The following is a 16,993-nucleotide window of genomic DNA, read 5'->3' on the forward strand; positions in this document are numbered from 1 at the left end:
CCCAAAGCGAACCTCCGCAAACAGTGATGACGCGACATTCGCCGTGCGCACTCAAGCGAACTAGCGGACGCGTCGAGTATAAACCAGACTTAACGCTTCAAACACATTACCTATTAAGATGTATTATACATTTCTGTAAATATACCAGGTACGGCAACAACACGGCTGCCCAAGCGAGCATGAAAATCGACAAAGGTAAGAAAAATGGTTGATAATAATTTTTTACTACAAACAATCATCTGTTTTATTACATTTATAAAGGCATTCATGTTTTACACTCATGCTGACTACACTATTTAAAATGAGCTGAACACAATTCTTGAGATTTTCTTGGGACAACTTAATGGGCTTTATTTTAATGATCTAGGTGCATGGCGCAAAAGCATCGGTTGTGTCCGAATACACTTTTGCTATTTTAAGGATGGAAAAATACACTTTGTTCCTCGGTGCATGGTCTAACAGGGTTGTGCTTATTTTCTTAATGAGTTATGGGTGTGTTTTGAGCATAACATTCATTAACCAATCAGAGTCTCAAAGATTCAGTTGCATCGAGTCATGGCACATTTGCTGTTTTCATGGCGGACTTTGTAAGAAGAAAAACTAAACACTTCATTAGCAATAAAACAATTAAACAGGCCATCTGCAGAGTGAGGATAATGAATGAGCCTCCTCCATTCAGCCTCTTTCTCTTTATTTTACTTTATTCATTTACTTTGGTGGAGTAAGAAAACGGTGTTGGACGCACTGCACTGAAGACATCCATTAGCCTATATATTTAATTTTGTTTGTTAAGCGCAAAGATTTGTTTCAAAACTATTTCTAAATTCAGTTTTAATTTCCCACAAACTAACAAATGACCAATAATAACGAAAAACTGAGTTATATCCAAACACACGTCCTGTTCTTATGCCCCATATGGTGATGCAAACGTCTCCAAAATCCCACAGGTGGAAAAATCTACTTTTTTTTTACAAACAAATATTATAAACAAATATAAATATGCATATAATAAATATATATAGCAATAAATAACAAAAGCAAGTTGTCATGAAGAAGCTGAAAAAGCCCTTTGCATTATACTTGAGTGCTCGACTTGAGTGCTTTGCTATTTAAACAATGTGGCACAAAACGTGAAAATTACTGTTGCACTGGTCTGAAAATTGCAACAAATCACGCCAAACATGTCTTGCGCCTTATTGCTCTGGGTGTAAAACAGGGCCAATATGTTCAATCCACCTCAATTAAGTTCACTCATTAAGTTGCCCAATGACACTTTACCCAATGATGTCAGAAAAGTCAAATGGCAGGGATTTTGCCTTTTACAGTGTGTCTGTCACAACATGAATGTTATTTTCTTGTTATTACATCCATAAATTGGAGCACTGTGTAAACACCGTACAGTTTCTCACACTAGTGATGATCTACCAGTCATAACGGTGACGCATGAGGAAATCTGGAGACTCATGTTTTCAAACTGAAAACAAATAACATTTTCTAAAGGTTCAAATACAGAGCAAAACAACTTTGCGAGAGATTAATCTGTTAAAAGCTACAGTGCTTGTGCTTTCTGGAATGACAACAACAGATGACATCTTGTATGATGTATGAGCTAGCGACAACATATGATGACGTGTGTGTGGTAGTGGTGATGTCCCGTTCCCCTTCGGATGGGGAACTCCAATGCTATGTGGAAACTTCCACTATGGGGATTTCGTCAGAATCCAATCATCTGAAAGAGTATAAAAACGGGCCAATGAAATGCCAATGAGTTGGCAGCGTCAGCGTGCACAGCTGGCGTCAATGACAATCAGTCATGCTATAAAGACGCAGCCAGTGCCATGCTCGACATCCTTTCGCTTTCAGAGCCTTTCACGAAGCTTCTGAGAGAGTCTTTGAGGGTATCTCCAACCTGTGTCTACAGAGAGAGAGATCGAGAAGCAGCTTCTCCCGGTCCAGAGCGCGTATACGCAGTGGCAGATGGTCGAGCTGGGTATTTCTCCCTTGCCTGGCGTCCTTTGGGTCCGGTCCTCCAAGAGCGGTTTGTATATAGGAAAAAAAGCTTTCCTAAAAGAGCAACACGGTCGTGCAGCGCGTCTTTTTCAAGACGTCACTCCGACCGTGCGTTTCTGGATGCGGTGGTTTCCTATCCCCGGATGATGGGCACGAGCACAGCGTTTCATGTCTGGGGGTCCAGCATGTTAATGCGGTGCTCGCGGGCAGTGCATGCCATCACTGATGTCATGTCTGTTGCGCAGTTAAGATCGCGGCTCGCTCTTGCAAAAGAGCCACCCACCCCAGTTGTCCCCCGCACTGCGGTTGGCACTCGGGCAGATCTGAGGGTTTCAGTGAGAGTAAATCCGCCGCCCCCGGGCCGTGGACCTCTCGCTCCTCCACGCGCTCCATCCAAGCTTCAGGTGAAGAGAAGCGCTCCGTCCTTGGATGGTCGCTCTCTCACCTGATGACACCGGGGGTCAGATGTCCATCGCTGCATCGGAGGATGGGCTGTCATTGTCTGATGAGGATGCGAGCCCGCTCGCTCCCTCCCTCCGGGGAGGAGAGCGCGGCGTTAGCATCTAAAAAGCAGACGTGATGGCCGTGCTTTCTCGGGCTGCTTCGGCCGTGGGTCTGGTGATGGTTTATCCCCCAGCCCCGCGGCCGGACCGACTAGATGGGTGTATGTGGAGGATATAAGGAGGCAAGACCTTCAAAGCCTCCCGTCCCCTTCTTCCCGGAAGTGCACAGTAAACTCACGCTGTCCTGAGGGCACTTTTTTTCTGCCCGATCTGCGTGCGCTTCCATCCTCACCATCCTTGGAGGTTGGGCTGTCAAGGTCTGACGAGGATTCGAACCCGCTCGCTCCCTCCGGGACTTTGAGCGCGGCGTCGAATCCAGAAGCAGACTTTGCGGCTGTGCTTCCCCAGGCTGCTTCGGCCGTGGCTCTGGAGATGGTTTATCCCCCAGCTCCGCGGCCGGACCGATTAGAGGGGTGTGATGTGGAGGATGAAGGCGAGACCTTCTAAGCCTCCCCATCCCCTTCTTCCTGGATGGGCACAGTAGGCTCACGCAGTGTGCTGCGTGCGCCTTCCCCCTCACCATGCACGCTATGGCCACCTACCAGCGCTACCAAGCGCAGGCGCTGGCCCGGCTGCGCGAGGATGGTTCTGACCCAGGACTGAGCATGCGCTCCGCACCGCAACCGACTATGCTTTTACAAAAAAAAAAAAAAAAAAAAAAAGTCGGCTGTGTGTGCCCTGGGAAGGACGATGATCACATCCGTGATCCAGGAATGCCACCTCAGGCTAAACCTGGTGATGTGCGTGACGTTGACAAAGCTCGCTTTCTTAACTCACCCATATCCCAGGCTGGCCTGTTCGGCGACACTGGCGGTGAATTCGCCCAGGAATTCACGCCGGTGATAGAGCAGTCGGAGGCGATGGGCGAGGTCTCTATCGGCGGGATTGTATGACCGCTCCCCCCCGCCGAGCCATCCACATCCACTGCTTTTTTCGCCGAGGACGCCCGCCCGCAGCTTTGCTTCGCCGCCCCCGCCAGCGCCTCCGGCCACGCGGCTGCGCCGAGCATCGCGCCGGCAACCAGCGTCCCCCGCCCAGGGCGCCGCTAAGTTCGGTAAAACGGACCGCGAAGCGTCCCTGAGGCGGGCCATCTGGGGAGGAGGGAATTTGCTCTTTCCCCGCTGGAGGGCGGGGCACGTTATTTAAAGGCGTAAAAAAAAAAAAAAAAAAAAAACGCCATCAAAATCCTCAGTGAAAGAGCACTTTTCCCCTCCTCCGGATGTGACAGCCCGAACACTGTCAGTCTGGGACGCTATGCCTTCCAGCTCGCAGGATCGGTGCATTTCGCCAATGGCTCATGGAGCACGAGAGAACGGTCTCCTTTCTCTCCACTCCCAGCCCCTCTCCTGGAGTTTGAGTGCGAGACGAGAACATCTCCTCTCCTGCTCTCCTGTGGGACCCCAGCGCTCCCCGGATGAGCCCACTCACTCCACGCTGCCCCGCCGCTGGCACGTCAGCGATCGTGCGGGTGGGACCATTTGCGGGGGCTCTGCCTGCCTGGTTAGCGCGGGCCAGCCCATCGCAATGGCTCATCCATACGACCAGACTCGGCTATGCGATTCAGTTCGCTAAACGGCCTCCCAGGTTCACGGGCGACCAGGGTCAGTCCTGCGTCCGCCCCTGTCTTGCGAGAGGAGATTGCTGTCCTCCTGGCGAAGGATGCAATCGAGCCGGCCCTCCAGCCGAGATGGAGCGCGGGTTTTACAGCCCGCACTTCATCGTGCCCCAAAAAAAAAAAAAAAAAAAAAAGTGGTGGGCTATGGCTAATCCTATATCTGCACATTTTGAACCGCTGCCTTCACAGGCTGCGCTTCGGAATGCTTACGCAGATGCGCATCACGCGATGCGTTCGTCCTCAGGATTGGTTTGCAGCAATAGATCTGAAGGACGCGTATTTTCATATCTCCACACTTCCACGCCACCGGCAGTTTCTGCGGTTTGCGTTTGAAGGTCGAGCGTGGCAATACAAGGTCCTCCCCTTCGGGCTCTCTCTGTCTCCGCGAGTTTTCACCAAGCTCGCGGGGGGTGCCCTCGCGCCCCTTCGGCTCGCCGGCATCCGCACGCTCAATTATTTCGATGACTGGCTGATTTTTAGCCCACTCTCGGGAGCAATTGATTATGCACAGAGACAAGGTGCTCCGGCACCTCCGCCCATTGGGGTTTCAGGTCAACCGAGAAAAGAGCAAGCTCGCCCCCGTGCAGAGCATCTCCTTTCTCGGGTTGGAGCTGGACTCGATCACTATGGAGGCGCGCCTCTCACGAGAGCGCGCCGAGGTAATGCTGAACTGTCTGAGAGAGTTCGACAGGAAAAAATGTGGTCCCCCTGAAATTATTTCAGTGGCTCCTGGGGCATATGGCATCCGTAGCCGCGGCCACGCCGCTCGGATTGCTCCATATGAGACCACTACAGCATTGGCTTCACGATCGGGTCCCCAGACGCGCATGGCACGCGGGCCCACACCGAGTGACTGTCACTGCGCTGTGTCACCGCACCCGCACCCCCTGGAAAGGACCCCTCCTTCCTACAGGCCAGTGTGCCCCTAGGTCAGGCGTCCAGGCAGGCTGTCGTTTCGGCAGATGCCTCCAGTATGGGGTGGGGGGGCCGTGTGTAGCGGGCATGCTGCTGCGGACCTGTGGAGGGGAACCCAGCTGCATTGGCATATCAACTGCCTAGAGCTGTTGGCAGTGTTTCTCGCTCTGCGCCGCTTTTTACCGGTTCTGAGGGGGCAACACGTGCTGGTCAGGACGGACAGCATGGCCGCGGTAGCGTATTCCATCCGGATGGGGGGTATACGCTCCCGCTGCATGTCTCAGCTCGCTCGCCGTCTGCTCCTCTGGAGTCATACGCGGCTGAAGTCGCTGCTTGCTATTCACACCCCGGATGGGCTCAACCGTGCGGCCAACAGGCTCTCACGGCAGCTCCTTCCCCGGGAGAATGGCGACTCCACCCCGAGTCATGCGTAAGTATGCACTCCCCCCAGTGAGCCTACTCGCGCAGTTTCTGTGCAAGGTCAGGGAGGACGAGGGGCAGGTCTTGCTAGTTGCGCCCCTGGCCCAACCGGACCTGGATATCAGAACTCTCCCTCCTCGCGACGCCCCCCCTGGCGAGTCCCTTTGAGAGAGGACCTACTCTCTCAGGGACAGGGCACCATCTGGCACCCTCGCTTAGTTCTGTGGAACCTCCACGTGGGGTCCATAAGACGCGACGAGGAAGACTTAGGTAACCTACCGGTGGCGGTGGTTAATACCATCACTCAGGCTAGTGCACCCTCTACGAGGCATGCCTACGCCCTGGAGTGGAGTCTATTCACTGAGTGGTGCGCTTCTCGCCGAGAAGACCCCCGATCTTGCCAGATCAGTGTTGTGCTTTCTTTCCTTCAGGACAGGTGGAGCGAAGGCTGTCGCGCTCCACACTGAGGGTTTACGTGGCCACCATCTCCGCTCATCATGGTGCGTGGATGGCGGCACCGTGGGGAGGCATAACCTCATCATCCAGCTCCTCAGAGGTGCTAGGCGGATGTTTCCACCCCGCCCCCCTCTCATACCCTCTTGAGATCTCGCGGTAGTGCTACGAGCCTACGTGGGGATCCCTTCGAACCACTCGACTCAGTATCCTTGAGATTTCTGTCCTTGAAGACAGCTCTGCTGGTCGTGTTGGCATCGGTTAAGAGGGTTAGGTACCTGGAGGCATTTTCGGTCAGTGACTCGTGCCTAGAATTCGGGCCGGCCTACTCTCACGTTGTCCTGAGACCCCGGCCCGGCTATGTGCCCAAGGTTCCTACCACGCCGTTTAAGAATCAGGTAGTGAGCCTGCAAGCGCTGCCCGCGGAGGAGGCAGACCCAGCCCTTTCATTGTTGTGTCCTGTTCGCGCTTTGCGAATATATGTGGACCACACTCAGAGCCTTAGATCCTCTGACCAGCTCTTTGTCCATTACAGTGGTCGGCAGATGGGAAGTGCCGTATCTAAACAGAGGTTGGCCCACGGGATAGTGGATGCCATCTCCCTCGCCTTTGGGCCAGGGTGAGCCGTGTCCCCCGGGGGTGAGAGCGCACTCCACTACGGAGCATCGCATCCTCCTGGGCGTTAGCACGCGGCGCCTCTCTGACAGACATTTGTAGAGCTACGGGTTGGGTGACACCCAATACATTTGCAAGGTTACAATCTGCGAGTGGAGCCGGTTTCCTCAAGGGTATTAGGCAACCCTTGGTGATTGAGGAAACGATTCGGTTGAGGTGTCGAAACACGCTTGCTGCGCCACTCTCCCTAACCCGGAGATACGTGCGCTTTTTCAGCTTTGTCAGTTTAGTTCCCCATTTCTTTGGCGAACCCTGCAGAGTTCCTCCGAGGCCCCCAGCACCTGACTCAGCGGAGGAGTCAGGTGTTGGCCCGTTACGTTGTCGGCATGCCCGCTGGTCAGCCCGCGTTCTGGGTATAGGTGCCTGCTATGTGTGATCCCCGCTGGCGATCCCATACGTTCACTCAGCCACGGTATAGTCCCCCCTTCTAGGGCAGGCTCGTGTCTTCCCTCCCCGCTAACCATCCTTATGCAAGGACTCCCCATCTCTGGGCTAGTCCATAGGTTGTCACCAGGTCTCCCCTCTGGGTAACAGGTGAGCTCCGCAGCGTCCTCCCTATCGGGACTGAACGCTTTCCCAACGTACTGTCGTATCAAAACCTATGCGACTCCCCGAAAAACATAACTGTTCTGAACAGGTAAGTGAGGGCCAGGGGACACGTTGGAAGACTGTGTCTCGGGGCGTTGTAGGTGCGCTCGCTCTACTGCGTGGCACACCCTTCGCCAGGGACGCAGTAAGGTTCTTTCGTTGTGGCGTTTTCCATAGATTTCCCCATAGTGGAAGTTTCCACATAGCATTGGAGTTCCCCATCCGAAGGGGAACGCTACGGTTACTAAAGTAACCCTTCGTTCCCCGAGGGGGGGAACGGAAATGCTATGTTCCTTCGCCACAACGATTGTCCCTTAGCTGTTGAGCGTGAAAGTCTCTTCAGCTAGAAAAGGATGTCGAGCATGGCACTGGCTGCGTCTTTATAGCATGACTGATTGTCATTGACGCCAGCTGTGCACGCTGACGCTGCCAACTCATTGGCATTTCATTGGCCCGTTTTTATACTCTTTCAGATGATTGGATTCTGACGAAATCCCCATAGTGGAAGTTTCCACATAGCATTTCCGTTCCCCCCCTCGGGGAACGAAGGGTTACTTTAGTAACCGTAGCGTTTCACATTTTCATCCCTACTCATTCACATTTTGTTTCAAGGAACAATGGAGTGGTGTAGGCATAGCCATTGGAATATAAAATAGTATTGTGAATGAACCTTTAAGTCAACTCAGCATGTGTGTTTTATTAAAATTGCCCAAAGTTTGTAGTTTAATTGTTCATTAATTTTTTTCCCCCTAATTGTGTTATACATGTTGAACTTTTACATGATTTAAGTACAGTATATTGAGTTTAGCTAGTAAGTACACCAAATTCAAAGAAGGATTCAAACCTCGGTCTGATCTCCTCCGCTCCGCACCACTGTCCTCTTCACCACTTTCGAGAAACTGTCAGCCTCGTCCACACTGACAGCTTCCTGCTGTGGCCCCTCCAACATCACTTCCTCTCGCTCTACTCCATCTGCCGACACATACTTGCGGATGACTTTCCTTGTTATCTGTGAGGAGAAATTAGGCCAATGTTGAAAATGATAAAGGCTATCAAGTAAACTTTATATTTTAGAAGAAACTGTGCTACACTTATCTTGCAGCCTATTTCATACATTTCATAAAGAGTCCCATCTACACGGCTTTTCGTTCATGACTTTAGCTAAAGTTTAATGCCTCCTCGTGACTAATTAAATCTACATCCAATGTGATCATGCACACCAACAAGCAAAATGCCAGACATTAAAAGTTAATTTTCAAAGAAATTCCTCATCCTCATTTTTTGTTTTGATGTGCTGCATCAAAACGTTCTCCACCAATCAGATTGGCACTTTTGTTCACATCCCTAGAGCTGTTGAAATTACAGTAAACACCACTTGGAGGCACTCAAGCTCAAGACAGTTTGTATGTGGAACTGTATTTTTCATTGGTGTCTGAACACAAAGAGCTGTATGATAAATGCAACAGCAACTACAATAATGTTAGTATGAGTTATTATGAAGAGATAAATAAGATTCGATGGTGAGTTTCATTGCAAGTTCATTAAGCACCATATAATATCAGGGGGTAATTTTGTGTGTTCATTCTGCACTGTGCCAATAAAAGTCTCCCTGAGTTTTAATGCAGAGAAACGTCTTGAAAAATGCTGACTATAAGTGCAAACGAAAACCATCCTAGTGTGTACGAGCCTTTACTTGGGTCAAGAACAACTCACTAAGACCAGAAGGGAATCTCTGATTGAAATGCCAGATGACCAATCAGTGTGCTTTGTATAATACTTTTTATGTTTATTTCTTTATACGTTTTTACTTTTTACTTTCACAGTGTTACATTTACAATCTGATTTATAAGTTTCTGCCTCCATGCCTTTTTCATCTCGGGGGGCTTTTTCAGTTTATTCATGACAATTTGCATTTGTATAATGTTATTATTAGTAGCAGTATTATTTATTATATGCATATTTATATATGTTTAAATAAAAACAAGTTTCGATTTTTACATCTGTTGGGTATTAGAGACGACTGCATCCCCATGTGGGCCATAAGAACAGGACGAGTGTTTGGAAATAACTCAGTATTCTGACCACACTTTATTATTATTGTTCATTTATTCATTGACTGGAAATTAGAAATGAATTTAGAATTAGTTTTGAAATGTTTGTGCTTAACAAACAAAATTAATTATGTAGGCTAATGGATGTCTTCAGCGGAAAATCCACGAAAGTAAAGGATTAAAATAAAGTGTAAAAGTAAAGAGAAAGAGAACATAAAGAGGCCGAATGGAGGAGGCTCGTTCTTTATCCTTGCGCAGATTGTTTGTTTAAATGTTTTCTCGCTAGTGAAGCATTCAGTTTTTCCAGATTAGACTCATTAAGAGAATGAGCACAACCCTGTTAGGCCATGTGCCTAGGCGCAGAGGATATTTTTCTGTCCTTAAAATAGCAAAAGTGGATTCGGACACGCCCTTAATGCTTTTGCACCCTGCGCTTTAGACTTTGCATCTAGATCGTTAAAATAAAATAGCAATTAAGCTATTGCAATATTAATACAATATACTGTAGAATGAAATTAATTGGTTTAAAGACCATTGCCTCTCACACATAGACTTTACTTGGGCGGGCCGCCCAAGTAGTGACACTTTTTTTTTACTATTTGTTACAGTCATATGTATATGCCTGTATGTTTTGCTTGTGTGTGTGTGCTCTCTCTCTCTCTCTCTCTCTCTCTCTCTCTTTCTCTCTCTCTCGCTTGCTCGCTCACTCACACTATTATTATCATCTTCATTATCAAATTATCATTTTCTACTTTTTTTTGTATCCGCCCAATATAAACAAACATCCGCGAGCGATTTACTAAAATCTTCTCTCGTTTACCCGTTTCATACTGCTCGTTCTGTGTGTGCGAGAACTGTCAACACTCACATGCTCTGCAGACCCACAAAGACCCTCACCTTTTTTTTGTCCGGCTGGGGTTTCTAAATCTACTAAAATGTCCGGGATTAAGTTTTGCTTTCGTTTTCAAAGCTGTCATTAATTTTTGCGCACAACCAGGAGAGCGAGAGAGACATTAAATAATTAATTCTTTAATTTAAATGACTCAGAAAAACTTTACTAAATACTCAGAGGAAGACATTACATCTAAATTGTCTACAGAATATTTGTACACCATTAGAAATGGGTTTTCAACTTATTTGTCTTATTTAAATAATCTACATGTTTTATTCTTGATTTTATTATCATTTTTAGAAATATTGTCTGTTTTTATTTCTTTTTTGTCAATTATTTATTTGATTAATTTGATGATGTCAATATATTTTATACATCTAAAATACTGTACAAAATGTCTTACAAATAAAGTAACCTGAACTTAAATGAGAGATAGAGAGAAGCAGATATTAGTGGGTGCACATGGCACCTGAATAGCATAAAATTGAAAGTCTAATTATGTTTAATTAAAATCTAATTATGTTTTGTTTGTCGCATATAGTTAATTATTTATGTGCTGTGGGTAAAAGGTGTGTTTCAATCCGGACATCACCGCGAGTATATTTCAAACCTGCGGGAAGCACTAAAGACGTAAAAAACATGAAACATTTACCTTTTTGACCACCATGTTTCCATATTCATCTGTGTATTGCTCTTCTGTCACTGTCTGAGGAGGAATTTCAGGCATGTCGTCACCCTGTAAAAAAAATAAATAAATAAAAATTATATATATATACATATATATATATATATATATATATATATATATATATATATATATATATATATTAAAACTTTTTAAAATTTGCTTTAATAAGTGAGAACCAATGTCTCTTTACTGAGACCCATTCATTATTAGTTCATGTTTTCTTTCACAATATCAACAATTAAAAATTCCTTAATTTTTACAAAGTCCAAAACACACATATGGGGCCCAATGACACAGTCCACACTCGCAAAACAGGTACGGTACCTGAATTACAACTCTGCGCCGCACCACCCTGGTGGTCAACACCTCCTCCTCTGAACTATCAGACAGCAAACCTAGCTCCTCAGCTATTTCCTGAGAGTAGCAGAGATGCATTGTGTTCGCAAATACTGTCATGTATCTCATGTTCTTGCATGTCACACCATGCACAGCCGATGTACTCAGAAAGTTCCATTTACCTTTTTATCTAAAAACTGTTCTGTCATGATAACTCTTGAAGAGATTTAGTATGGTGATGAATATAGCTGCATCCCAAATGGCACACTATACACTCAACAGCATAGTATATATATGTAGTGTTATCCCAAATGGAACACTAATGTTTTTTTACTAAGCGGAAATTCAAAGCGTTTCCCTGTTGATGTTTGAAGGTTGCCAAATTAGTAAAATAAATGATCAAACTACCAAATAATACATGAGTATAACCTTGTGTATAACCACGAACATAAAAAAAGTAATCCAATATCAATGCCCGAAAGCTCCGCTCCTTCTGCTAGGCTGTGGTCGTTGAGGTCGCGTGAAGTGTCCATCATTCCACACTTTATTTTACCGGTTGAATAAGTGCATCATCCGGGTAATTAAAGTGCACTTATTATTTTTAGAGTTTTCAGTGTGAATCCACTACTTACACTATTTATACTACAAAATGGCATAAAATAATGCATAAGTATGCAATTTGGGATGCACCTTGTGTATATGCAATCTTGATATGTTTCGTCTTGGTGGCATACTGTAGATATGCTACTGCTACTGATTATTGGTGCAAAGCAAGTATTGAGACTTGCTACAGTCAGTATATTCACATTGTCAGGGAATACAGTATAACACACTGCCATTGGAAACATAACATACTGTAGAGTAGATATAAGCGTCATTGCAGATCTATGCACAGGTGAAGTTGGGGCTGAAGAGGGTATTCCAAAAACAGACTGCAGAGTGCAAATGACACTGAGGTACTGTAATGTTGAAGAGCAAGCTCATTTGCTGATGAAGTGACAGCAACCAACCACTTGCACCATTTGTTTAATAAGGTTGGAAGCAGATTGCATAGGACATACTTGCATGCCCAGAGAGTTTCATGACAAAACTTTGTATTAATTTTTAGCACTAAGTTAGCATTCCAACATTTGCATTTCAGTAGTTCACACAGCTATTTCTTGATACAATTTGCAAATTTGGCATGCTGTTCCAGGAGAGAACCCTGAGCTTGGAGATACCTGAGCCCAGGGCTCCCGCCTGGTCATGTAGCATGACAGGGGGTCCGAGATCAGGTAGGTCTCAAGAGCTCCCCCTGGTAAACGAGGAAAGGGGAAGATGGGGGGAATGGTGGTATTCTTCAAAACAAAGATAAGGAAGGTAGGATGAATGGGTTTATTTATTGGAGGCTAGAATTCATCTGATTGGTCAAGCAATGATATCTGATTGGACTAGCAATGATTATTGAGACCAGCCATGATCAATCACATCACACGCTCCTCTCAAAATTAAGCTACGGTCACACTGGGCTTTGTGTGTGCGAAATTCTGTCGTACGGTGCTGAAAAAAGGGGCGGGATTAAACAAGATGATTAGACATAAAAAAAGCGAGTGATTGCTCCATGTTTTAAATTTCTGTCCAGAGAGGTCCTGTTTTGATCCTCGATTGGTCTCACGCAGTCAAGTGATGCGATTTCGCAGGTCAGAGTTTATCAAGCTTGAACTTTGCACCGCAGCGACCTGCGAAACGTGACGCATAACCTTGCGTTTCCAGTCTGATGCATTCGTGTGTGTATGAATGGTAGTCTAATGGGAGGAAAAGCCCAGTGTGACCGCAGCTTTAGTTTATAATATTTCATTTGGAGCAATTTACTGCTATGCAAAAACTAGTCTGCTGATGAATAAAGTGAAAAGCAGGAAATTAAATCCAACCAACACCATGCACATAAAACTAGTTAAAAAAGGGGAAAAGTTATTGTCACATTACAGTATATCTAGTCCTTTAAGTTACCTTGAGGTGCACATATATGTATTAATGCATGTTTAGCTTGTTAGCGCTAAAATGTTTTAAAATGTTCAATAGAGTACAATTCAGGTTGTTAGCACAGTCCTCCGCCTCAAAAAAAAATGAGTAAAGGTAATTTTTTACTCATGCTAAATGGCTTACCCTCCCTAGAGAGTCATCATCGTCATCATATTGCACTTCCTCCATTGGAGGTAGCTCTTCTGCAAAGGGACGATCACCTGAATAATCAAAAGGGAAAGCCTTCTCCTCACCACCCTCACCAGTGAATTCATCATCTGGCTCTAAAATTATTGGTAAGTCCTCACTGCTCCATGATAAGGGCCGATCCTCCTTTTTCAGCTGGGTGAACTCTTTAAGTTTAGTGATACATTCAGGGCTACCTGATGCAGATGGAAGTTCCTCAAAGTGATAAACTGCTTGAGGAATATCTGAAAGTTCTGGTGATCCCACTTCTTGTTCAGATGTATCAGAAAAGGTTTGGCGACAATCGAAAAACTCAGCATCTGACTCAGTGCTATCTGCATGAATGGGTCTTGCCCTGGCCTTGAGACTGAGACTGTAAAATGGAGAGTCAATATCTAAACCTGAAGTTGCACCTAATTGCATCTGGTCATCTGTCAGTTCCGTAGGCATCTCAGCTACAACTGGATAAGCTCCAGGCAACGGCAAACTTGATTCGTATGTTGGCAATGTATGTTCACATTTAATGAGAGATAAGTCCGTTTTTGACACCTGACTGCCTGCTGGTGGTGTCTTCACAGATGAGAGCAAATTTTTGTCATTGGGTGATTGAATTCGCAAACTAAATGGAGAGGAATCAATTCGCTTTAGTTCAACTCTTCTGTGAGAGTCTTTTGGATGAAACTGAAAAGGATTTACTTTTTGCAATGCACTTGGTGCTTTAGGTTGTTGAGGTGATGAACCAGGGGTGGATTTGAACCAGGGCTGCTCTGGTATACTGGAGACTTGTGTGGTCAGATGTGACTCTTGTGATGATTCACTTGTCTGCAGGGATGCTGATAACTGAGGCTCTAAAATTCTTGAAATAGATGATTTATTTATTTTGCTTAGACTTAAATCTCCCTTCACTTGAGGCTCTAAATGAGTATCCTTTGGGATATCCTGTGCAGAACAAAGGGAATTAAAACTGTTCTTCTTCTCATTTAATTACATCAAACACAAAAGATTTGCTTGCATGGAAAGTCTGAGAAGATGCTTTTACATCTAAAGCAAAATATGGATTTTAGTTTGTCTAATGATGATTCAAACATGCAGTAAAGAAGAAATCTTATTTAATACCGAAAGTTAGATACGAAAACCACTGGGGTGAATTAGTTATAATTTACACTGTTCATAAGTTGTCCATTTAGTCTTGATTTGTTAGTAGATCTAATAGATCCAGTAGATAAACTGAAAAGATATGTTTCAGGGTAGATCTGATACTGCATTCCCATTGGTTAACAACACACAGAATTCACATCTGCATGCTCGAAATCTTACCATCTTATTTGAGTCTTCGGAGATTAGTTTCCTTGAATCATGTCCTAGATCATCTTTTTGTTCCTTTGAATATTCCATTTGTCTCTGTTCATCACTTTCTTGGATTATGTGGCCTTCACTTGCTTCTTCATTTGCAAATGCACTTGTTGCTGCGGTTATATCCCTTTTTTTACAGCAAGTAATTGTCTTTGTTACAGTTTTTGTGTCCTTTTTTGTTTGGTTTGAGGCTTTATCATCAGATGAGTTTGGTTTTAGTCCATCATTAACAGAACACTCAAAACTACTTAAAATAGATGAAATAGATTGAAGCCCCTCTTTTTCAGTTGGAGACTCGATTTCTAATGTGCATTTTTCAAATGTCACAAGATTCAGCAAAGCAGAATCATTTTTATTTAAAGACAAATTGTTGTAACACTCTTCAGAATCAGATTCAATTATCATTGATTCAGGAGATTCAGGCAGATCAAATGTCTCAAAAACTAAAGGTTCTGGAGTGACAGGTTCAGTTAGTTCTGTATCTAATTTTGCTGCTTCAGGTGATGGGTTTCGCAACTCTGTTTCAAGACAGAACATTTGAGGTGATAAAGATCTAGAATCTGTGTCTGAAATATCAGAGATAGATGATAAAGGTCTGTTTTCAGACATAGTCCATTGCGGAAGTGGATAAAATGATGAGAATGATTCAGGATACCCTGAGCTTATATTCAAACTATGATCATTACACACTGAAGTGAACAGAGGACTGACCATGGATGTGTGCACAGCAGTCTCCGAAGTGGGTTTGGTTGGAACTGGTGATGTTGTTGAGTATTCAGGTACAGGCGAATCAGGTGAAAGACTCTGAAATTCATTCACTGAGAATGTCGAATCAGGAGATGAGGGTCGACTTTCAAATAAAATCTCTGGACATGGTAATGAAAGTTTGTGCTCAGGAATTGGTGATTCAGGAGATAGCGGTCTGAACTCATTCATAGATATGTATGATTCTGGTGAAGAGGCTCTATCATCTGAACTGACCATTACACATTCATATGAAGTTGTAGAATAAAGGAAAGACTCTGTGGGAACTGCTTGACTTGTCGAAAATAGATCAAAGGATTCTGGTTCCATTTGTGATTCTTCTTGTAACTGCAGAGAGCTGGTATCAAGAGACAAAGATGATTTATCGCTAAAAGAGTTACCATTATTGGAAATTTCAGAACTATGTTGCTCAGTGCATTCATCATTTACCTTTATTTCAGTGAATGTCTTAACAGCCTCTTTTTTACCTCCAGCATACTCAAACACACCTGATTTTGGACAGAATGTTTCACCTTTATATTGAGGATCATACAAATGAGACATAAATGCTAAGGGAACAGCTTTGAACACAAGCTTATACCGAGGGTCTATTCTCACAGGCTTTTGTAATGACAGATATAGTACAGTTTCAGATATGTCCCATATGTCTTGAGCAAATGGTTGTTGGCTTTGGTCAACAGTCATGTTGTCTTCTATTTCTAAATTACTTTGATCCATAGGTGATATTTTACCTGACTCAGGAGTTCTATTTTCAGTCCATATATTATCCTCAGATGCAAAGCTTGCTATATCAGATACAATTGATTCTAGGGAGGATGATTTGTATGTGACATTTTCACACACAAATGACTTAAAGTCAGATATAAGTGAGTCTGGTGATAATGGTGTTTGTTCATTCAGTGATATGATTGATTCAGGTGAGGAGGGTCTCTGGTCACTAGCTTGAGGTGCAAAAACCCAAAGCTCAATGTCTGTCTCTGATGTTAATGACTCACACGACTCTGATCGGAATACATTTATTGTGGATATTTTATGTTCCACAAACTGTGAAACTGGTGAGTCAGGGGGTAATGGTCCACACTCCTCAAATGATGTAAAGGATTCTGAAGATGCACAATCTACCATGGACATTGCTGTACAAGGAGATATTGGTCTGTATTCAGCTTCTGAGTCAGGGGAGAGTGGTTTGTGCTCAATTTCTGACACTACTGATTCAGGAGAATCAGGTCTTTGCTCTGTGTTAAAGTCCGCCAGATATAATTCATCTTCGACATCCAGAGAAACTGGAGAAGTTGTTTGAGAATCTGACTCTGGTAAGATAAATGTGTATGTAAATGCTGTGAACTCAGGAACAGGTGAATCAGGGGATAGAGGTCTGTTGTCATTTACTGGTGAAATTGATTCAGGGGAGGACAATCTATGATCAGTCAGTGGGTCATTAAACACTTCTGTGCATGTATCAATTTCTGATAATATTGACTG

At 44.7% G+C, this 16,993-nt stretch overlaps 1 protein-coding gene across 1 annotated transcript in view; it reads right to left on the bottom strand.

Annotated features, from left to right (window-relative positions):
• Positions 1–16,993, bottom strand: part of ank2b (ankyrin 2b, neuronal) — a 165,224-nt gene that overhangs the window by 9,116 nt on the left and 139,115 nt on the right. Inside the window, exons 40-41 of the mRNA XM_056462194.1 lie at positions 10,835–10,918; positions 8,084–8,248 (exon numbers count right to left, since the gene is read on the bottom strand). Of these exons, the coding sequence (XP_056318169.1) occupies positions 8,084–8,248; positions 10,835–10,918 (249 nt within the window). The remainder of the gene's footprint in view (positions 1–8,083; positions 8,249–10,834; positions 10,919–16,993) is intronic.

This window comes from Danio aesculapii, chromosome 7 (assembly GCF_903798145.1).
Source record: "Danio aesculapii chromosome 7, fDanAes4.1, whole genome shotgun sequence".
Classification (NCBI taxonomy): Eukaryota; Metazoa; Chordata; class Actinopteri; order Cypriniformes; family Danionidae; genus Danio; species Danio aesculapii.